Genomic DNA, 24,605 nt, shown 5'->3' on the forward strand with positions numbered 1-24,605 from the left:
CCTTTAAGTGCTTATTATTACTGAGAGAAAGAAATCTGCATTAACAGATCCCTGGTGTTGCCCACGGTCTTGCAACCTGCCAAGGGCAAGCACAGAGTATGGTGGTACCCCTGGAAAAGCAGCGTTGCCCAGTTGTTGCTCAACTGCTTCCACTGATTGCAAGTCAGCTATTACTACTTCAAACAGTAGTTTTACTACTCCCTCCTCACCAGGAGTTGCCCTCAGCAGGTAATTGCTAATTGCAGACAGGCACCAGGCCTGCAGCAAACACACTGCCCCATCCAACAGATCCATATCGCTCCCTCATCAAGCTCCCAGTGTTCATTTCATACCACTGCATCTGCAGATTTTCCTTACCTTGGAAGACTGGGGGGGTGAGGTTTGGGTTTATTAGGTAATAAAGGCTTTGATTCTGTAAGAGTAACTCCATGAGAATTTTGGTGCAGCTCCTGGGAAGTTTTAGTAGGTGAGGGATGTGGTTCCCTGAGAGGGGGCATCTGCTGATGATGATCCGAATGTCGAAGAAGTTCCTTTTCCCTGGTTTTGCTTTTGTGCTCAGCTAACAACACATCAAATCGTTTTCTTCGACCCTGTACAGCCCTCCGCTGGGTTAAGGAATGTGTCTGCAGAACCAGGAATAAATCATTAATCCCAGGCTATGACATTTGTGGAAGTCAAACACTCAAAACATGTGTCAAGAGCTCCAAAACAGAGAAAATCATTACAGTCCTGGTTTAGTAAACAAATGGAAATACGACTTAGAAAACAAACTTTAAAATTGCTTGGTGGATGATTATATCCTTGTCTGATACAGAATAACAAACCCAGCAATTTGGTAAAAGGCTTCTTTCAAACTTCTTTTTAAAAACCAAACTGCCAAATTTTTAATAAGGTTAAGACTAGAACCAAAAATCATTTTTACATTGATATTTCAACCGCCAACTCCTGCAAAACCAAGAAGAGAAAATATTTACTTCCACTTCAAAAACTATTCAACAAAATAATGTTTAAAATCAGACTTTAATGGGAGACCTGAAAAATATTTAGAAAAGTACTGTGCTGCCTCCTATAAACTAATATATTCCTTGAAAAGTAATGTAATCAAATAGATATTGAGGAATTCAAAACATCCAGCAGAATCCAGAGTCAGGGAGGACTCAAAGTTCTTTGAGTGTCCTGAACACTACAGACAGTAAGATGTGTATGTGTATAAATGGCACCAATTCTAAGTAAGGTGAAGTAAATGGAAGCTATTTTTCTGAATTGTTTAAGTCATACATAATACCTTTTTAATATGGCACAAAGGGTTTGATTTGGTTCTTTTTAGTAGGTAAAAAATTTTGTCACATAATTCAGACACAAATAGCAATTCCAAAAATTATTTTATGAGTAGTATATTCTAAAGACTTCCTGAGAAATTATTTTACTCTTTCTTTTTCACTTTTGATTTGCCTATTTCTCTTGTAAAATCTTGCAGCTTTTCCCTCTATTAGCAAAACAATTTCCTCCCCACTGTAATTCCAAAAGGGCAATGTGTTCAAGTTCAGTTCCTCTGGGTCATTAGTGCCAGCTTCATGTACCTTTGTTCTGTAGGTGGTTTATTTACCAGACCTTTCCTAAACTGAGGGTAGAGCTGCTCTGCAGGAAAGCACCAAAATATTACACAAGTGCAGGGGATCTGGATTCTTGGTTCCTTGGGAGCAAGTGACAGCCCTCTGTCCCCCAAGGGTTTTGGAGCCAGAGGAAACATTTTGTCAGACTGAAAGTTTTTATGATTGTTTAATTTAGAGTTTGACCTCTAGGTGTGCTCCATGGCTCTTTCAGGAGCTGGCTGCAGCAGTACAACCAGCAGCATTAGCATTTACACAAATTCCTACCAAGAACCTGCTGCAGACTGCTGGGGGGAGAGGAAAGAGTGTGAGAAGGGAAGAGCTTGAATTATTTAAATCCTGCATAAGCAATATTTTCAATGCTTATGAGGAATTTTAAAATTCATGATCTACAACTGGAAGGTTGCTCCCAAAAAGAGAAACACACTGCCCCTGCTACCTACATGTAGAGTGACACAGTTTGTTCCATGTCAACATCCATGTTTAAAGGGTTTATACAAAAATACAAATCTCCAGGTTACTTTGAGAAATGCTTTCTGAATAAATAATTAACTGAACTTCAAAAACAATTTCTTCTTCAAATATGTTTTGAGAGGTACCACTTACAGTGGTAATTACCAACAGCAAAAATTTGCAGTTCTCCATTTTCTATCATGTTCCTCAAGAATTTGAATAAAAATTTCAGATAATCTTATCCTGATTCAGTTATCCTACCTTGCATGTTAAAGACCTAGTACAAGGTTTCCTGGTTTCCACATCAATGACACCACAGTATATATCAGGATCAAATTCTCTCTCTGTCAAAGACACAGTATTGAAAAGTTAGCAAAAGACATTTTAAAATATTAACATTTAGTTTCATCATAAAAATTAATCATATTGGAAACTTCTAAAATATGACACAGGCAAATGTACAAATAAAAATGCACAATAAAATTGTACAAATGAATTTTTCTACACACTCAGCAAGCTTATGGTGTGCTGAAATACAGATCTCAAGTCCACAAACACCTGTAAGCGTCCTCAAAGGAGGATGTGACACTCCCTGTTAGGAGCAGAGATCACCATTATGAATTGTGACAAACAAATGGTGGGATTTTGTTTGTTGGCTTTGGCGTCAAGAACTTCTCTACCATTCTATTAACACTTAAAGTAATTGTGGTAAAAGGTATAAAGAGCAGACTGGGTTTGCATTTTTCAGTTTATCAGGTGCTAGTTTTCTGTGTACATTTGGACCTTCCATATAGAAAGAAGGAAACTGAAACTAAAATCTTTGGAGATAGTAAGAATGTAATTTTAAAACTGTCGGGACTGACAGGCATTTGAGATCTGTACAGGTTTCTGAAAGAAAACATCAATTTCAAGGTGTTTGCATCCTTAAAGTGTCTGCCAAATTATAGATTTAAATTATAATATTTAAAAACTCTTACTACAATTTACAGTATTACAGGAGTTTTAATTTACTTCTGGAAGTAAATTATTTCCATATACATATTTCTACTAAAAGGAATATAACTAATAATAATTTTAAAAAATTACCTGACAATCTTTTATGTAAAAATTTCCTATTATTCGTATTTTCTTCAGGTTTCTTTTCCAAAAATGGAGGCACAGAGAGAAGACCTTTACCATTCAGTATCTGTCCAGGGGAAGGCAAGGGTGGCTTTGGTATTGAGGGACAATTAAGGCCAGTCTTTATTGAGGAACTCACAGTAGTAGAACAAGTTGGACCAACAGCAGCTTTCAGTTGGGCACCATCTATCTTTGGATGAATCTTTTCCACTTTGACAGATGGAGTCATACTGTTATTTATGAAAAACAAAGAGAGAAAAATTGGAAAAAAAATAAGCTAAAATATGTTATCATTTAACAACACTCTGATCTATTCCCAATATAAATGCAAACCTACCTCCTACTATCTTTCTAATTTTCACATTTCTTATGATATCCATAATCTCTCCTGTCCTTTTTTCCCTGACACTTCAGAGTGTCCAGGGACTTCAGAAACCATTATTTCCATTCATGGACAGAGAGCATCACTGCAAACTGTCCAAAGCAACTGCAATGGACCCATTATGTCCAGTGAGAAATGCACCATTCTGTAGCAGTAAATTTTACCAGCATTGCTGTCATCTCACATGTGGAGGTTGAAAACCACCTGAATCAGAGCTAAAACTCCCTTATGATCAAAGTATGCAGATTGCATCAAAGAATTAGGAGCCTCTAGTAAAATGACCTTTATTCATGATGATTTAAGATGCAGCTTTGCAAGAGTTCTTCCTCAGCACAGATATGAGCATTAACTATAACCTTTGACTAAGCTGTGGGAAAAGATCCGGAGGAGTTTAAAATTATTATCTTCTAAACCAAAAACCCTCTGAAACAAAAGGAAACTTTCTTGACATAGCAGTGTCTATGCAAGTAACGACATTTAACTCTCTTTCAAAGGCACACTCACATTTTGTCATGGGGAGCTTTGCTGTGCTGTACCGAATGCAGTAACCTGTTGTTTCCGCTGATCTGCAGCTTGTCTTTGGGTGATTTCAACAACTTGGAATTTGATGATGATGCACTAGTACCTCCACTGGATGAACGACTGCTCCCACTTCCACTGCTACCTTTGTTTTTTGAAGGGAAAGATGAAATGAGGGAAAATACTGAAGAGGAGGGAGGAGTCAAAGGCGGCTTGCTGGAGGAGCTGTGTCTTCTTTCTGAAAGAGTGAAAAGGGGTTTTAAGCTCCCATATAGAAAGAATTTGTAAATACTTCATGTCATTTACTCCATTAGCATTTTTCTTTTATTGTCTTGGGAGGTTCCTGCCACACACAGAGCATAGAGGATTCAAGCCTCTCTGTAATCCATGAGGTTCCACTCAAGGCTGGTCTCCAGAGGGTTACCAGAATCTCTTTGAGCTTTGGGAGCTGCACATCTCAGCCAGTAAAGCTTAGCTCTCCCTCCATCTCAAACAATCAGCTCTGGACCTCAGACACACAAACCCAAGAGAACCCTGTCCTTAGGCCAGGGAAGCCAAAATATCACATTCCCTTAAAGGATAAGAATTATCTGTAAGTATGTCTCCCAATCACCAAAATTATATTGAATCCTACATTTTCACTTTTACTTCATGACAAACTTCTGGTATGATCTACCAGACCTCCAGTATGAAGCACCTCTGGGAACATCAGCTCAAATACTGACCTACACTGGGCTGGTTTTTGTTTGGTTGGGTTTTCCCCTCTTGTTTCTATTTAGCAGCAGCATCAAAAGCAGCAACAGATACTCTTCTACAAAAACCTGAGTATCTGAATTAAGAGAGGTCAGATTCCATTACTGGACGTGTTTTTTAATTAACACCAAACCATGAAAACTTCTATGTTGCTAGCACCAGTTCAGGTAAAAGTGTCTATTGTAAGGGTAGTTCTTTAGAAGCATGAACTCTCAGAACACCTGGCAGCTCCCAGCTCTGCCTACACAGACACATGGACACCTGTGATTCCTCGAGGATCTGTGTCATCAACACCTTCTTAAAAGACACTTCTGGCAATCAAGTAAATGAAAACCACAGATCTAAGAGACACAAGAAAGAGGTCTGTCAGGAGAATGCAAAGGCAGTGGTAACACCTCTTTTGCAGCCAAGTATTGTTAGAGGTGCCCAAATCCACCACAGATCAATCTCAGGATCACCTTACAGATTTTGACTCAGTGAACTGTGGAAGCAGCAGGCTACTCATGAAGCTACAAATAGAGCCAAGAGTGACAGCCAAGTCCAGTGCAACCTGTGCAGAAGCCTGTGACACTCTGGGAAATGTAAATTAGTACATCTGTGTTCTATGACCTATTTGGAAGTAGCACTTGAAATGTGTTCATTAGCTTAGAAAAATTAAAATAATGAATTAATACAGAGCTTGGACTAAGAAAGGAACGGAACCAACTCCTGTGTGTTTCTCTGTTTAACTGCAACAATGGGTGCAAACTACCTAACAAATCTTCTGCAAAATTTTGCAAAATACTCATCATTTCTGGATTGGTAATTACCAAGAAGTGGAGAACTCAAGTGTGAAATGCCCAACAAAAATAACAAATTCAGTAACTTATCATCCATCTCAAGGAACAACTGCTTTAAAATTGTAGTATTTAAAACAATTAGTTACCAAAATCATCCACTTAGTTTTCTAGAACATCTGCCACTGAAGAGACTGTAAATGAAATATTTTAGCACATTTATGCTCTAGTAAATGCCTGTGCTTCTAGTATGACGCAGTGCTTATTGCCAAATGGCTTTTTATAGCAATGGCAAGAATCCCTGAGCAGCTCTGTTCAGTTACTATTTGAGGACCATTAGAGTTCAGTGATGCTACACCCTGTGACATAATGAGAAATATTACTCAGTGCTCTTCCACATTCTGTATATTTAGAAAATTCAAAATCCAAATGCTTATGACAGTTACAAACAATCTCAAACAAGCCAGTGGATGACTAATGCAATCCTTGGGAGTTTGTTATGATGACGTTGTCTTTCTGAAGGAAGTGAGAGCATTACTTTCTTGAAAAAAAACCTAGCAGATGAAAAGAAGAAGGGACTAGAATAAAACTGACAACCTCCTTGCATTCCATCAATTAGGAAGAAACTAGACAAAATAGTAATCCCAGCTATTTCTCTTCTGGCAACTGCAAACTGAGATGCTACTGCTATTTGCACAAATGTTCATTCTACAGGCTCAACCAAGTGAGTTTAATAGAAAGTGGTTTAAATTGGTGGTAACAAAAAAAAAAAAAAAAAAAAAAAAAAAAAAAAAAAAAAAAAAAAAAAGCCAAGAGAACTAAGGCTGATCACACACAAGTTTACAGTCTACCTGTCAGAGAGGATTTCCATTTACAGACACACCCAGAAAAAAATCCATCAAATTAGCACTTTTAGAATTCTGGGACAATTTCTGAAAGAGATATTGTAACACTGCAGGGCTCTGAAATCTTCACTTATCACTTCTGTGCATAACCACAACTTATGTTGTCTATCAACAAAACAAGAAGAATTTTCAGCTCATTTTTCATAACCTGGCTAGGCCTACTTTTTTTGTTGACATATATACAAACAGAGGTAGGGCTGCTACTACAATTTGCTTATATTTAATGTTTTAGTCTTTTTATAACATTCAGGGTTTTAAATGAAATCTACTTAAGAACTGCTTTGCAAACCATGTGAAGAGCACTGAAGTCTCATCTTAATAGAGAAAACTAATATTATTTTTGAAACCAGACATGTTAAGAATTGCATATTTGATCTCATGAATATAGTTACAGACAGATTGCCACAGTTTTTACTGGAAAAATGACTACACAAACTGTCACTGAATAATCAAGACCACCATGCTTTTGATGCTAAGCATATTACAATAATAAATTCTACTAATCTTCTGCCAATTTAACATAGTTCCCATTTGTCATTAATTCTGTCTCAGCCCGAAAACATTTAAAAATATAACTATCTCCAGGTGTTCAGTTTTCAAATTTTAAAGGCTCCAATCACATCCCTTTCCTTCACATAACTCTAAAGAGGAAAACAATTTTTTAATGTCATGATTGCTTATATAGCAGATCAAAGTGATAGTCCCATTTCTGTGCCTGTGTATGATGATTCTAAATACTAAAATTTAGGGGAAAGAGGGGTTTTATTGTTGTTGTTGCTTGGGTTTTTATGTTGGTGGGGTTTTTTTTGTTTGTTTGGTTGGGGTTTTTTGGTTTGTTTTGCTTTTTAAATATCAGAAAAAAGTAAGTTTTGGCTTTGGACAAAGAACCCAAAAGTCTTCCTTGATGCCACAGCACTGGAAAGAATCTGATCTAAAATGACAGCTGTGTTTAACACTAAACTTTAATAGGCAAACTCCTTCTTAAACACCTTTGCATTTCTACAACAGGTTTGTGACACTGTGGAGAAGGGCTGGGCAGAGTTAGAAAGCTGTGAAGAGAGATGGCATCCCATGTCTCTGCTCCATGACCAGGATAACTGTTAACTATCAAGCTGGAAAAACACAGCATCTCTGTGCTATAGCTGAGCAAGTATTATATATGCATCAAGGCAAAGGACACAGGACTTCCTGATAAAATAGATATTGATAATATAGATCTCTTCCAGAGCTTAAAAAAAGGCTTTACCTGGCCCTTAGTCTGGTTACCAATTTTCTTGGGTTTACAAATCCTATTTTGCATTGTCTATTTCCTACTAAACATGTAGCAATCTCTGACAAAGTGCAAAAAAGTAACCTAGAAGGGGCAGGAAAAAGAAAAAAGATGGAAAAAAAAAGGAGAGAGAGAGAGAAAGCTTCTCATTGTGTTTGGCTACTACTGCTTACTCTTCTACCAATGAGTAAACAGTTGGACTTACTGTGATTCATAACTTATTGCTATATTAAAAGACAATATCATTTTATAAAAAAATATATTTTTCATAAAATGCCACTTTCTTTGCCGCATGCTTACAAAAAAAATAAAGAAAAAATTAATTTAAGAGCAACAATAATCTTAAAAATTTAAGACATTCATCCCAGGTTTATACTTATTTCAGAAAAGCCAGCAAGTATTTTGTGCTGTTCATTCTCTCTGGGCATCAATTAATAGCTTTGGGCAGCAAATACAAGATGTACAGATCAAGTTTCATAAACCCATTTTTTTTATACCGACTCCTTACATAAGTACTGGGCAAAAAGTCAAAGTGCCCTGTGTCAGTGCTGGTGCAGCTGCAGTACAAAGCACACCCAGGAGCATACACATGAGTTTGGTTCAGCTGGACATGCTGGAACTTCAGTGAACATTCAGAAAAAGAGTTAACACACATTAAGAGTATTGTGTAGAGTAAGTGTTAGAGTACTCCTCCAGCTATAGGATTAGATGTGCATATTGAAACAAAGCATTAAAAAAACTTTATGCTTAAGTAATTGTTATTTCATGTCTGTATCACAAAGTGTAAGCACAATAACCATGAAACTTCAACTTGTCCTTTTCTCTAGCATACTGAGCTACTGTGTGTCTTGTCATCTGAGAAATTTAGACAGGCATATTAAAACAAACATCTTCTACCTGAGGATAAAAAACTTATTTTCTGTCAGTAAGAGTATTTCATCCCTAGAATAATGGAGACCCAGTTGGAGAGCTAATTGCCTTTCTCCAGCAAACTCAGATCCATGACATGACAGCAGAGCACAGACACTGCTATGGAAGGGCACCTCAACATAGCTCCAGATTTTACTCAGCAAGCAACTAAAATCTCCTTTGCAGCTCTAGTCCTCTAGTCTAGCTCTGATCTCACCATGACAAAGATAAAAAAAAAATTAGGTCCATGAGGATTTTGCAGGAGAAACTGGGAACTAAAACAATCACAGGCATAGCAGGCAAATTACTCCTCCTTTGCTGCCACCCTGGCAGTGTGCAGCTGCTTGGTCTGTGCAGGAGCTTGATCTGCTGCTCACTCACTTATTGCTGCTTCATTATCCTGCTCTAATCACGGGACCTAGATACCAAGGATTCTGCCTTAATCTTCCCCTGATGTCCCTTTAATCATGCCATCAATTCTGTGCACACTCTAAGTCAGGATGAGGTCACTCCAACTGTGTGGTGTTTGATCTTACACATTCAGCTGAACAGAGAGGAGCTGAACAAAGCCATCTTCACTTCAGCAAGGTTACAAACCAGAATATTGATGGAGCCCAAGCAACCAGGATGACAGACCAACAAGGCCTGACAGGCACCAGTGCTATCTGTCGTGTCCTGAGATGCTTTGTCTCACTGTTTCATAAAAAACCATTGGTTTGCATCTGGCAGCTGATATTACTGGTTTATCAGTGTTAGCAAAACCACAAGAAGAAACCAAGTGACAGTCATGTATGCTTGTAGCACTAAGAAACAGCCATATATAATATCTTTTAAACAGATAATGGCCAAGCAATACTGAGGCAACCTTATGTCTTGCACTTCCTCACTTGAGAAATACTCAGCACAGTAAGTTTATCATTTTCCTAGACATTTATTTTGGAGAACTAAAATCTACTCACAAGTGATCACTGTGCAAAGTATGTTCAATAAAGGTGTGTTGAATTATGCATAAACAGGGTCAGTTTTGTTGCTGCCATTGAAGAAAAGAGAGGGAGAAATGGAAAGTGATCATCCTCACTAGTAAGATTCTGAATGCCAACTTCAGTACTTTGAAATATTTCAAAGAGGAGATAATTATGTAAGTATAATTTAGGCTAAATTATGATTTTGATGGTATAACTACAGCACAGCCAGGATGGGTTTTAATTTCTCTAGTAACACACACTACCTGGGCAGGAATGCCATCTCCTCTATGGTACCTGCTGCAAAACAGCTCCAAACCCAGCACACCTCCCCTGAGAGCCAAGATTGCCACCACAGGAAAGAGTGAGGAGCAGATTGCAAACACAGTTATTAGGAATATAACAATAAATTAATGGATTTAAATAAATAACCTTCAAGTATTTCCCTTTCCCAACTGCTGCCCCTCCACAACCAGTTTTCTCGGTTTTCCTTATTTGTTACTAATCCTTTCAAAACCCCCTTGTATTCAGCACACAAATGGTTCTGTAATCAATTTCCACAGGATTTAAAATTCCTCTGTAAAATACATGGGATTTCCCCTGAAGCACCAAGCACAGTGCCATCCCAAGCCTGCAGACAGCCTGGGCTTTTCTGTGTTGTGTAGTGGCAAACTGGAATTAAGGACACTCCCATCAGCTTCGCTTGAGCTATTCAGAGTCCCCTCAGACCAGTAAAACTCTTCAGAACAGGGTGGGAAAACTGAGAGAAGCAGGACACTAAATTATTCATGGAGCAGAACCACAAGCAAAAATGGAGCCAGGGAGACCTGGCTGTTGGAACATTTCCCCTCATCACCCAGAGAAGGATGTTCACCTCATCCTCCTCCTTGCTCAGGCAAACCCAAATCCAAGGCCTTTAACATCCAAGCCCAAACTTCTGGTACAGTTCCCCAATGAACTTGCCAAGAAGTGTGGTCAGTAACTGTCCTATAAATCTGTTAGGCACTGAAATACAAATATGGCAAAGTTATTATGGAAGGGCAGTAGAGTGTCTCAGATGGTAATGGGGCCATGGAGAGATTACAACATCCACACTATGAACACTAATCTCTGTAGCCTGTTAATGACACAACAATACCTGTCTGATTATAAGGCAGGTATTGAGTAAGTAATTCTTCCACTATTAAAAAAAAATAATTCTTCTTTGAAATAAACTTCAGAAGAGCCACAGTGCTGACAAACAAGAGCATCAAACAGACAGGGGTAAGCAGTACAGATCAGCAGTGCCTCAAGATGCACTGGGGGTCAGCTTTGACACTCTGGGTCAGCTTTCTCCAAAATACAAGACAACAGTTTTCCAGCTGCTTATGTTTACCCTGAATGACAATAAAGAAAAGCTTCAGTTTTTCAAAAAAAGGTATAAAGCAAATTCAAAATAAATACCTCATCCCAACATTATTCCAAAGTTTTTATTAAACTTTGGTAAACAAAAGATTAATAAAGAATGGTGCGTTAAAATATGCAAATAAAAACGGGATGAACCACCACCTAATTTCTGCTTTTCTCCTAATTTCTGCTTTTCTTGCTCTCAGCCCACTCTCTACCCAGAAATTAGATTTATATCTCTAACACCACGTTCTTCCTCTTCAGCAGCAACAATGTTCCTGAGAGGACCTTATCACATAATATAATACTGTCATGACTTCAGATGAGCTCACCTATCCAAATGCCTGCCTGGCTTTCATCTTCCCAATGCTTCTATTCACACCAGATTGGGAATTAAATGTTTTCCCCTGTAGCTATTTCTTTACACCTATGTTGACTGTCAGACTTAGTTCTGCTACAAAAGAAAAGGTGCTGACAATGAAAACTTGCTTAACAGCTGTCAGTGACCCAAAATACAAAGGGGGCTACAGCTAACTCCAAGTTCTGAAGATGGGTATAAAAGAAAGGCCTTGAAATGGAGAGCTCTCCACACAAAAGAGATCAACAAGAGGGAATTGACTTTGAGCGTGGAAATGGGAGGAAATATCACAGGGTGTACACAAAAATAGTGATGTCAGCTAAGGAAATCACATTCTTTGATTTTGTCACTAAGAAACTAGAGGATAAAAAGACACTGAGCACAAATATTTTTCTTATGTACTGCATGACTAACTAGTGACATCCACTGCCATGATACAAGAGCTTTGTAAGATTAAAAACTAAAATATAAACACGTACACAGCTATTTGAACTGGCCAACCTCAAAGCCCCTCTCTGCTGATGGAAGTGAGGAGGGAGCTCCGGGGCTCTCTCTGAGGTCACACCCATGTCTCATCTGTCACACCTACAGATGTGAAAACCCACGTGCTTCCCTTTGGCAAAGAGGGCACTCCACACTGAAGGGCAGTGCCCACCTGCAGGAAAAACTCAAGATATGAGAACAGCATGGGGTTCTGCCTGCACTGCTAGCACCCCTCTTTCTGTTCTGAGGTTTTAAGCACTAAATGTTTAACTCTTTCACAATGGAAAAGGATGATGGGAAGCGAATCAGTGGTATTGTAATATTTTTCAAATTTCCAAAATTTGAAATCTCTTGAAATGTAACCATGCAATTTGCAATATCAATAGAAAGCAAATAACTTGGTTTCTTCTTTTAAGTCAAATCCTTACATTACTTTACCCCAATTAAATGCATAGACATGGGAACATTAGTATTTAGTATCTGTGGTTTAGGATTTAGTATTAATTTCTAAGTTTTACCCAATTTTTAGGCATTAGCAAGTTTCAAAGGATAAAAAAATACCACTGCTACTTATTTCATTATCACTGATCAATCAAAATTGGCATTAAACAACTGTTTTCATGTGTAAAAACACTGGCCACGTTAAACTTTACACTAATTAAAAATTTACTGCAGCAAAATCCTAGGGAAATCACTAATACAGTCAAATGAGGGCACAGGCCTACTGTGCCTGCACAATAGTGTCTTTCAAATTAAATATTACCAGCCTTTTCACACTTCCTTTTGAAAGAATGGAGCAATGCTGTGATTAGGATGTGCTAACTAAAATGTTTGTGCAGTTTAACCTTTTAAATGAAAAACATGACTGCACTTTACACATGCAGGCTGTGCCTGCGTTTCCCATTTCCTCCGGAGCCCAGACCCTCCTGCCCACAGCCAGCCATCCGCAGAGTGTAACACCAGCGTGTTTGCCCTCTGATTTACACATTACACGGGCGAGCACGCCCAGGAAAACAAGCTAAAATGAACACACTCTTACTAGTTTATTTAATTAACATTTTGATTAACAGCTGCCAATTTATCTAAGCGGCTGACGGGACTGCAATCGGCTGTCTAATGTTTGATTGCTATTTTTTTTTTCTCTTGCGAGTCTCCCCATCTGAGCTGTGGCTTTTGGGGATTTTCAGGTTTCCGCGGGGAGCGAACTCAAAGCAGCAGCGTCTGGCGCTGTGTGGCACTGCCTCTGCCCGGCCTGCAGCCCTGAGGATCAGAGCTCCGGGGTTTGTCCCTGTCCGTGGCCAGCTCGCTGCCCGCCCGCTTTTGGAGCCGTGCCAGACGGCTCCGGTGACATTTCAGAAGGGCTCACGGGGCCGCTTGCAGTGTTTAATCCCTCGCTGTGGGATTTTCCACGCCGTGCACAGAGCTCGCCGAGGCCCGCGGCTCCGCAGGCAGCGCCGCCGGCCGCAGCCGGGCTGGCCACGGGAGCTCCGGGCCGGCCACGGGCACCCCCTGGCCACGGGAGCTCCGGGCTGGCCTCGGGCACCCCGCGGCCACCAGTGCCCCCAGACCTCTGCCCAGCCCCGGCTTCACCCCAAACTTGCTGCCAGCCGCTCTGGGGGTGGCTCCGGCGCTGGTCAGACACAGCCAGGCCCAGGCTCTGTGGATGCTCCTGTGATTCCCACCGAGAGCTGCCAGGCCTTGCCAGCGGCTCCAGGACAATTTCTCCAGAAACGTGCCAGTCACCAGCCACCCCACCGCGGGTAACACGGCCCAGCCTGGGGACACACGGAGCTGCAGCTCCCTGGGGTATCCCTGCTCCGAGGGACACAGTCCCTGCACCCTGGCAGAGACTCCTGCTGTGCTGTTCCAGCAGCAAAAATTCACTATTTACTGGCCTGAACTTCCAGATGGGTCTCCATGTCCCAAGTCTCCATGCTCTGAGGTCTGACTGTCAAGGTCTGATTTCCACCCAAGCCAGGACATGGACAGTAAAATCTAATTTTTACCAAATGATTAATTTCTGGACCATTTCCTAAGAAATCACTTATAAAAATTACAGCATATCTGCTGACAAAAGGAATAGGGAAAACCAGTTTGTGGCTTTTGCTCTTATTTTAAGTAACCATAATCAAAGCTGAAATTTTTGGTCTTCCCTCACTTATCAAATTACACACAAATTCATTTTAAAACCAAGCAAATTACTTTTTCACTAAAATAAGAAGTTTGCCAAGAAGAGAGGCAGCTGGCTTGTACAACACCTTTGTGTATTAGCATCAGTGTGTTATAACACTACTTTTCATCATTAAGAAGGTTTAAACAGAAGAAGGGGGTACCATTTCAGCAGACCGGGCTTTGTTATGGTTGGGGGTTTTTTGCTTTATTTAAAGAAACTTGCAGAAACCTGGAGGTTACTGCTCCTATTACCAAGCTTAGAAATTAATACTAAATCCTAAACCACAGATACTAAATGCGAACGTTCCCATGTTTATGCACTCAGAATACTAGACAACAATCAGCTCCTCTATGGCTACCAATTTCAAGAAGTTGACAGCTCATGTCACCCTACCCATTAATTGTTAATGACAACTGAGAAATACAAAGACACTTCCTTGGATTATGCTGTTTTTAAAACACTACTCCTTCCACCACTAAAATTAGTACCAGAGGCATGTATGTTTTTAAAGGATTTGTTTCTACCATACACCCTTCTACTTCACACCCATAATTAAAACTGGATAAGTCCCCAACAGATTTTAGTGGTTCACAAAATTCTTGACTTCAAAATACTATGTGGGGAACCAGCACTGATGTATTTGTTAGAAACTAGGATTTTTACTCTTTGATTTGACTCATTCTTATTTTAGGGACAAGAGGGCAAGTAAGATTTATTTTGTTGCTTGTTCCACAAATAAACTGACCAAGATCAGGCAATGTAATTCCCACATGGAACAATGCAGAAAGCTGTCTTCCTTCTGGGTAAGAGTGAGGACAAAGAACCCAACTGCTAAGAAACCCCAGCAGCTGGGCATCAAGGCAGGAGCTGGAATGGAAGGGAGAGGCATAACGGGACACTCACACAGGGAGAGCAGCCTGGGCCCATGGGAAGGCACACAATGGCACAGAGAATACAATGGGATTTTTTGCCTGCCTATGTTATAGCAGGAGGATATATGCCAACTGCCTCAATCCAGGCATTTTTACCTACTATTTTCCAATGTCTAAAGGCTTCTGAGTAACACTAAGCAGTAAATATTCACAAGGTTTCACCTTGAGATGGATTGTGCATGTGGCACAGTGAAATTATGTGCTGCCAGCGTACTGTGACAAATGCAAAAGTAATTTTACTTAACGTAGTAAAAGCAACCCATTATGTAAGGCAATGAAATTAGTAAGTTCTTTTCCTGGTACTAAATATTGCAAGAGGTTTTATTTTCTATCAACAATACTTGAAGCCATTAAAAAAAAATCTCCAAAACATCAACAGCATTAGATTCAATATAAACACTCATACCATCAGTTAATACCTGAGTTCAGAAGGCTAAAATGAGCCCTGCAAGCTGTGATAATGCACTGTGCAGATCCATACACAAAGAACATCCACCTGCACACGCCGCTCGCTCCCAGGGAACGAGGCTGCAGAAAGGAGACTCCTGCTCTGGCATCAGGACAGTGCAGGAGGGAGAGAAGCAGTTTGATACCAATCACTGCAGAGAACCCAATTTCCAGGTCTTTGGAGTTACACAGTCACCCAAGAAGGACAACTTGAACTGTGCCAAAACCATTGCAATGGAAGAAAGTTTGCTTCCTACCACTCCAGATAAAAAACAGCATCAACCCCCTCCTTTTTTTAATTTTCTCACTGAACACATGAAACACAAAAAGGTATTTATATAATTTGTGATGCTATCACTACACACACACATACAGTAGCTCCCTTTTATGAATGAGTACTGCAGAATGTCAAGGAACTGAAAACAAACAAACAAGAATAAAACTGGGGGAGTGGAGAGAATCCAGAAGTTGAAGTATCCTGTGCATTTTGCATTGCCAGGAAAAGTGATTTTAAGAATAAAAATATTCCAGCCAATCTTTTACTTGCATTACATTTCTTGTCTGGTTTTGTAAACTGAGATAAATGCAGGTCTATCATATCTCCTTCCACTTGTCTACATTACAGTGTTCTGTATGTCAAAATTAGGCTGATTGTAGTAAAATTGAAGAGCTGGATTTGAGATAGTGCCCTCCCACCCCCTGCTGGGAGATGTTCTGAAGATACTGGTGTTTATCATTAACAATAAAAGCAGCATTCAGACAGCAAAGGTAGGACTTCTTGGTACTGTTACAGAAGGAAAGCAGGAAGATCTTTGCTGGCTGGACACCATGAGCACATTCCAGCCCAGTCGTGCACATGTCTTATTAAACTGGCCAGCAAAAAAAAAAAAAAAAAAAAAAAAAAAAAAAGTAAAACACGACATGAAACCTGAAGCTCTGTCTATGCACAGAACAGGAGGTGCTGCAATGGGAGAGTGATGGCAAAACACACAGGACAAAGCCACAGACAACCAGGCTTCACTGTCTTCACCACATATTAAGACTCACTTATCCTTTCTCAAAATTCAGCAAACTCAGGCACTGGTTTCACAACCACTTTAAACTGGCTGCTGCGAGCTAATACTGCCACAGGCAAAAAGCATTCCTGCCCTCTCCCCAGCCCTGACCACTCAGTCTGAGCCTCTGCACCATCTGCTCTGTCCACAACAAAGAGCAGAGGCTCTAAGGCCTGACAGTGTCACAGAGCAAATGCCTGCCTGTGCCAAAGCTGGCAGTGAACGGAGCGAGGACTAGCGAGAATTAAACTGTGACTTGATCCCAGGGAGAGGGCAGCAGGCGCAAGAACTGGGCACAAAAACCAACTGGGTTGTGAGCTGCAGTAATGATAACTTTGCCAGTTCCTAGAAGCGTTGAGGGGTACATAGAAAAAAATCAGACTCCCAAGGAATTTCATCTGATTGATATCAACAGTGCATAAGCTGGGCTTGCTTACACTGCAGCCTGCTTATGTTTACATTTAGTACTGTCTAAGATGATTTTGTTGTAAATATTTTGCTTTAAAGAGATTGTTTGGTTACTGGCTACTATTATTATTCTTCCTGGAAGGAAGAGAATAATGGGCTTTGAGCCAACATCAAACATCTTAAAGTTGATCAATTGAGGACTCCAGCATTGTTACTTGGAAAATCAACTTTGCTCCTGTGGGGGGGTGCATGGAAAGAACACTTTGATTTGCTACATGACACCACACAGTCAGCCTTAGCAAAAGAGCAGCAAAATCACAAAAAAAGTAATGCTACTGCCTTGTATTTGGAAAAGAGGGCTCTGAAGTACCAGCATGAATTAAATTCCCAGAACCTCCAGAACCACATGGCAATGGATTTTGAAATACATGGATTTTTTTCACTAGCAGCTGAAGTGTTTTACATACTGCAGAACAAAACAAATATACTGGGCAAGATTACTGGTTTTGATGTTTTCTTTTCCAAGTGAGCAAGCTTAGAAGTTCCTCAGGTTTCAGAAAACTGGAGTGAGTCCAAAATAAAATAGATGACTGAGTACAGAGGAACAACTTGACAGGCTTGTTGGTGCACAATCAAGTGACAGCATTTTATGCCTTAGTATCAACTCCACTTACACAACATGCTTGTTTACACCAGAAAAACAAAATATAACTGCTACTCATGCAGCACATGTGCACACATAGAATAAAGGTTTCTAGACACAATTATGTCATTTCCAGGGACTAAAATTAGGAAAGGACATCGAGTCCATTAGATTTCAAGTGTACAGCCACAGCTATTGTGAATCTCTGCCACCTGGACAACTGGGACGGGGCAGAGGAAATAGCAAAGAGTCCAGGAGCTCTGCAGGGCTTTCACCACATCCTAACTATCTGCCAACTCCAGCCTTCCTAGATATGTTCTTGTAATCACAGAAAAAGAAGATAAGTGTGGCCCTAAAGGTCAGTGCCCATCCTCAGTCTGAGTAGAGACGAATCCTACAGAGATACAAACTTGGCACTGACCAGTTCCTACATGTCCTTCTCAGTCTGTGGCAAGCAAGATGTGAGCATCAAGCCTTGCAATACCACACACATGTATAAGTTCATATAATTTCTATGGCTATTAAAGCAGTCCCAGGTATTTTTAGAAGCTAGTTGGTGGATTGCTTCGTGACCCACAGAATGACCTTTGGTCAAATAGTACATGTCACAGTGATGGGAGGGGACTGAACTGTGGCAGTTTTAAAACCTTTCCTCTGACCTTAGAGGACAGGAGAGAGCCAGTGTGGCATCTTTCCAGGCATATACATGGTTACATGTGGCTTGTCAGAGGCTGCAAGCCAAAATGAAAATGAAGAAAATGAGTGCTAGCTAGTCCCATGCCAATGATGAGCAGGGCCAGAGCTTTTACAGAGTACTATAGGGCTTCTCATTATACTCTAGAAAAGTGAAGGAAGTAAAAACGATTTACTTCATGAAGCCCACCCTAATACAGTAGAAAACCAAAATGCTTAAGAACTCAGGTGACAACTTCAGCCATGCAGTAACAAAAGAAACACAGCCAATTTTCCTCTTAGCAAGAAGATCCATGAATTCCATGTGAGTACCATATGTACCATCACACAGTGATGAACAGCTCTTAAAACTCCCAGTGTACATCACATAAAAATGACAGCTCCAACCCAGCTCTACAGATAATCTACAAACATCGGAAAGTTTTAGGCTCAAAGGTAGAAGGGTGCCCTGAAAGGGGAACAAACACCTTCTATCTAATGCACAGAATTCACCACAATGCTCCACAGAAACCAGGGCTTTTCCAAGAGCCAGACATGACAAACAGGTTCTTTGCAACCAGTAGGGTCAGACACGGAGGACACAGCACAAAACCACTCCTGGCCTGGCAGAGGGAGAAAATCCTGTGCGGTGAAAACGTGGGAAGGTGATCTGGCTAAAAGAAAACACTTCCTTTTGGAAAGCTACTTCATATAGAATGGTGAATTAAAGGTTTTGTGACAATCTTGCCAAACAACAAGGAAAAACTCAGTTATGTAGGAACTGCTTCAGCCCTGCAGGAGCCTGGTCTAATTGCATCCTTTACAAAGCAGTGCAGAGGGAGAGTGTCATACCAACCTGGGCAACTTGTTATCAGGGGAAGAGAGAACAGAAAATAGGACAAGAATCTCTTGACAGTGGTCCTTCTTTCTCTAATGCAACTTGGTGAAACAAAACAGGATTGCTGCCTCTGTGGCCAGCAGCACTCTGACACAGCAGAACTTGCATAAGGCACAAATGTTTTTCGTATATTTTTTTGGTATTGTTGAAAAGATTAATCTGCTTCCCAGCTGCACAATAACTGCTGGAATATATACACAAATTAGAGTAAAAATAATTATTTTCTATACAAACACTACATTACATATTTGTTTCATCAATAGGAGATAATAAGGTTTGGAAGTATTTTGGCTGCTACTGCCTGAGGTAACTAATGAAGGCCTATTAGACAATAATATTATCACAAACTTACATAAAATTACATATAATATTTATCTATTCCTGTTTATTTTCTACATTTAAAAAAGATGTTTTTAATTGATCCATACTGTTATGGAGCTCTCACAGAGTTGGATAATGCAAGAGCTAATCAAAGACTGCTACTGAAAAGCTGTTTGAATATTTGTTACAGGTAGACACGACACACCACTTAGAAATCTGAATTGCCTTCCAGGCCATTTACATTATTTGGATATAATTATTTAGTGTTAAACTGAATTAAGCCTAATGAGAAGCTTAAAAAGGTGGCATTAATTGTATTATTTTGAAAGTGAATTTCACCCTGCAGTTATTTATTAACTCTAAAAAAAGCCATGTGGTTATTGATTGCTCTGCATCAATAAACTTACAGGTTTCATTGTATAGAAAGCGTTATACACTCCCTCTTCTGGTTATATCTTAAAAACACAGTTTCTGGACTTAAAGTGTATCATATGTTAGTTTTTAAGTGTATCATATTGCTTGGAAGAAAAAAACCCTCAAGGAAGTATCACGTTTCTTTTTAAAAAGTCAGCAAACTGGTGATCAAAAGCAAATAAATAACAGGTGAAAACTACTTGACATAATGCCCAACTAAAGTAAGTAGCAGCTACTTTTTAGCTGTGTCTAAAACCAAAATGTTATAGATTTCTTTTAATTTGGTAAGAAAAGTATTGTCCCAAGTCTTTCTGAAAGCTTGACTCGTGCCTAATGCCTGCTTACCATTCAGCGCACTATTGCTGTAGGTGAGAATGTAGATTTTAAAATCCTGCCTATTTTTCCAGAGGTGGCGGTTGAAGTTCCTGCAAAACATTGTTTTTATGTTGGTCCAGCAGGGATAACTTTTTTCCACCTAGTACACTACACCTCATCTTCCCTGGGGGGGGCATTCTTCTAATAGCAAAAGCTGCTGGAGGCTACACATACATCCAACTGTCTAAAAAATATTATTCACAGTATGGAAAATGAGAATTGTGGGATAACATTAAGAAGTTCAATCAGAAACAGTAAAAGCAATGCAAAATAAGCTAAAAGATGAACTAAGTGCACACACATGCATGTATCCATCTCTTCCCTTGATGCTCAGTGCCTGATAAAGCCAGGAGATGTGTCTCAAGAAGGACACATTCTTGTGGCCCTCACCCCCCACCAAAATGTGCAAAATCCAATAACATCACAGCATTACACAAACCACATTAATAGTATTGCTGCCAAAACATTGAGAGAGGAAAAACTTGTGAAAAAGCTTTTGTTTGTTTTGCCCTGTTTAGCCTCTCCTCCTTTCTACCACTTTTACCCCTTGTTACAGAGAAATAAAACCAGCACTGTACCTACTTCATTCTCCCTCTTCCAAGGTAATTTTGTCCTACCTTCCTTATTTATCTTCCTCCTTATTGTCTTCATCTCTTTCTTTTTACATGTATTTTACTCAAGTTCTTTGTTTTACATTTCCCTTTTTAGCTATTCCCCAGTGTCCTCTCTTTCCCCTCCTCGGACACACACAGACTGCAAACCACTTAATTCCAGCTGTGCTGAGGCAGCCCTGCCAAAGCTGGGCACCACTGCCCCAGGCAGGTACTGCAGAGCCAGCTGTACTGGGTGCACTGGTACCTTCACAAGAAGCAATGTAAATGATGGTTACTGATGGGATTTCCTATCTGTCCTATGAAGTTGTGCTTGCAGAGAAAAAGAGACCATCCCAAACACAGCAGTTGTTCAAGAGTCAGATGCTGGGATGAGAGGGTACTGTCTGTTCAACTGGAAACTATGTACTTCCATTGCGGGGGGGGAAAGGCAGAAAAAACCAACCAAAAATTATTTTCTTCATGACAGTTCAATACTCAAAACAATTTTATAAGCTTCCCAGAATACTCCTCCCTGGAATCACAAAGTGCTGTGGTATTCACTGAGGTTTGCAGTTCTTGGAATAATCTACACAGTTCATGAGAACACACTTCTCCCCAAAAAACAAATGAGAAAGTCCTTATAAATAATTCATCTGCATGTGGTTAGCTTTTGAAATTAAACTACTACTAACCCCACCCTCCAACACCAAGTTTGTATCTCCATGGCTCTGACACATTCCCATCTCTCCAGAATGGCAGAAATTAGTCTTTTTTTTTTTACTTCAACTTGGGCTTCTTCCGCCTCCCCAGCTCTTACACAGGTTGCAGCTCCGTTCTCCTGCACCCAGCTTAGGGCAGCGTGCCAGAGCCTGCGTGCCCATGGCCTGCCCTCAGTGTGTGCCACCTCCCCTGGCTGAGCTCCAGCCTGGAGGAGTGGCTTAGGCGGTAGAAAGAACCCTTTTAGCTGAGAAGGAAACCTTCCAAGGATGTGGATCACGTAAGCTGATGCAGAGTGGCCTTCCCTGACCCTGCAGAAAGTCAGGAATGATGGCTGGGAGAGCTGTGTCCTGCTCGTGACATTTCCTCTCACAAAATGAGTTCTGAGTGATGAAACTCAGCCTTGATTCTAGATCAGTTAAGTCCTCTCATTGTCATTTTTTTGTCACTAAACCAGTCATTTTTAATTGTAGACCTGATGCAACTATCCCACCTGGCTACCTTCAAAGTGAAGCTGTAGTCATATACACTCAATAACAACTTTTTATTGGAATTACTTGTTCTCTTTGGATCTTATTCCAATCTATTGATCAACATGCTTTCTCCCCCTTGCTGAACTAGTGTTTCTGTGATAGTGAACATGGCATTGCTTCTTCTTTTCCCACCAAAATAAATATTTATTTTTCTTTCTTTCCACTTGTTCTTCCCCATCACCATTTATTTTGAAAAGAGAGCAGTCAGTCCCAGTGCCCAAACAAATACCCAGCAAGGAGATCACTATCAAGGAGCAGGGTTCTCATGAAACCCTTGCATAATTTTGTATGTTAGACTAGTTTTAAGTATTTTAACATTTCAGTAGGAATAGAAAAACTATACTCTCTCTTCAGCCAATATTAACCCAAAAGGATTTTTGCATCTAGATCTGCTATGGCAAAACAGCATAAAATTAATTTCACATTAACCAAAGGTAAGACGAGCCTAAAGCACATCAAGCACTCGAAGTTTGTAGTATTTTAGCACACACAGTGCTGTCGAGAGAATAACATAACTTACATGGTAAGCAGTAAACTGAATAATCAGTATCTCCTAAATCTGAAGCTGAATGTCACCTTTTTTCTTAGCTGATACTTAAAAATAGCTTTATATCTTCAACCAGAGCTTGACAAACTCATGTACCCACAAAAAAGGAGGAAGTTGTACTAGAAAACTGCCATCAATTTCTCCAACAGACTCCCTGTGCTTTCAGGCAATAAACAAAGACCACAGCCATTCTGTGTACAAAAATAATCTTCTGCATGTGAACAGTGTGTGATGATACAAGTAACCACAGAACCGAACTCCACCACTCTGTAAAATCTGCATGTCACATTTGGTATTCAGCTAATGGCTTGGGGGTGCACATTTCAAAGCTCAAAGTATGTTTACCGAGTTTCTTTCCACGTTATTATAATTTCTTATTTAATTATGCATTATTTAAAAATGACTAAATAGCCAGCTGAAACTTTTCCTTCTGAAACGAATCCTGTGCTGACCTCTGAGCACATTCCCTGCTATATGCCAAGATGATTCTTGCAAAAGCTACAGAGTTTCACAAATTTCTACTAAGAAATTAAGCTAGTTGTTGCTGGACCCAGAGATTAAGATCCAGCTGCTGGAACTTGGACTGTGTGGAGGACTGTGCATTTAAACAGAAGCTGCCAATGATAATTTGTTAAAACTATACATTAACTGGAGCAATAATATGCCAAATGCCACCTGTGCATGTTTGGCAATATGCTTAGCAGATTGCTCCAGCACAGCTGTGACATACCACAGAATATTCAGGTTTATTTTGGCTGTTACACTTCTACAGAAGATCACTGATACCCAAGAAAATTCTTATGATTTATAAAAAACCTTTTTGCACTGCTTTAAAAAGACTTTAGCGAACAGTGGACATTAATTACTGAAACAAATTGCTTGCTACCAAAAGTATGCAGGCCACAATGAAGACTTATCCCTCCAAAATGAGGATGAGCTCAAGCAATCTCCCACGAGAAAAAAAACCACACACTCAAAAAAAATATCCCAAACCAACCCAAAAACCAAGCAACAACAACGCAGTCCTCAGGTCCAATGGCTTTGGAACAAGATTCAGTACATTCCTTTCTTTTCTTATCAGCTTCAAACGCTGCCTTGTACAGACACTTTGACTTTGTAATCCATGAATTCATGCTAAACATACTCTCTTATTCCACTCTAAACAAGCAATACATGGACAACAACTTAAAAACATTAAATATTGACAGATTTTTCAGAACAATTAGCTGCTGCCAAATTTAACAAAAATACAGTAGGACAAATTTATACTCAATTCATAGTGTGAGAAGAACCCAAACATGTAACACTGCAGGGACTGTAATACTTAAGTTATGTATGATACACATCCAAAATACATCAGCACACCAACAGAGATAGTTAATAGATCATTTTTCTCAATTAAAATCACAAGTATCCCGTGCTCTCTCTGAATCCAGGCACTTAACACCAACACAAAAAAAATCCTTTAGGACTCTCAAAGTGGAGACCTATAAATGAAAGGTGGGTGTGGGCCCTGGCTGAGGGAGGAAGGGCCTCGGTTACACAATCAGATGAAGGAGAATCATAAAAGGCAACAGACTCAGAGGATGGTCCCAAGTAACCAGCAAACATCTCTTTCTGTACTGCCAGGATCTGCCCTCCAAGTAAAAGGTTGTGTGATGCTCTATTCCAATTCCACAACTTCCTAGAAACCACAACAGATGATGGGCATATCTGTCCAGTAACCCTGCTTCTGATTCATACACTTCAGGTTTAAACCTGCACTGATTGGAAACCAAAATGTTTAAGCAATTCCCCATCAGCTTTCAGGACAGCAGCAGCAGGCAAAGCTCCCGGTTGTTGCTCACCTTTGCCACTGTGCCAAACCCATGGAAGTTAATCAAAACACTTGGCATAGCTTTTTAATGACTCAACAGCCCAACACACTATCATCATCTCTTTCCAACATGTACTGTATTCACGGTTTTCACAATCACTACATGAGTCACAGGC

The 24,605-nt window shown here is 40.0% G+C and overlaps 1 protein-coding gene across 8 annotated transcripts in view; it reads right to left on the bottom strand.

The window, feature by feature from the left end:
• Positions 1 to 24,605, bottom strand: part of ATXN7 (ataxin 7) — an 87,040-nt gene that overhangs the window by 7,786 nt on the left and 54,649 nt on the right. For all 8 annotated transcript variants that reach the window (XM_071439438.1, XM_071439439.1, XM_071439437.1 and 5 more), the window contains 4 exons: positions 4,069 to 4,321; positions 3,150 to 3,412; positions 2,325 to 2,407; positions 358 to 623 (listed from right to left, as the gene is read on the bottom strand). In XM_071439438.1, the coding sequence (XP_071295539.1) occupies positions 358 to 623; positions 2,325 to 2,407; positions 3,150 to 3,412; positions 4,069 to 4,321 (865 nt within the window). The remainder of the gene's footprint in view (positions 1 to 357; positions 624 to 2,324; positions 2,408 to 3,149; positions 3,413 to 4,068; positions 4,322 to 24,605) is intronic.

Source organism: Agelaius tricolor, unplaced genomic scaffold (genome assembly GCF_023055355.1).
Source record: "Agelaius tricolor isolate 1412-34295 unplaced genomic scaffold, bAgeTri1.0.p SCAF_14, whole genome shotgun sequence".
Taxonomy (NCBI): domain Eukaryota; kingdom Metazoa; phylum Chordata; class Aves; order Passeriformes; family Icteridae; genus Agelaius; species Agelaius tricolor.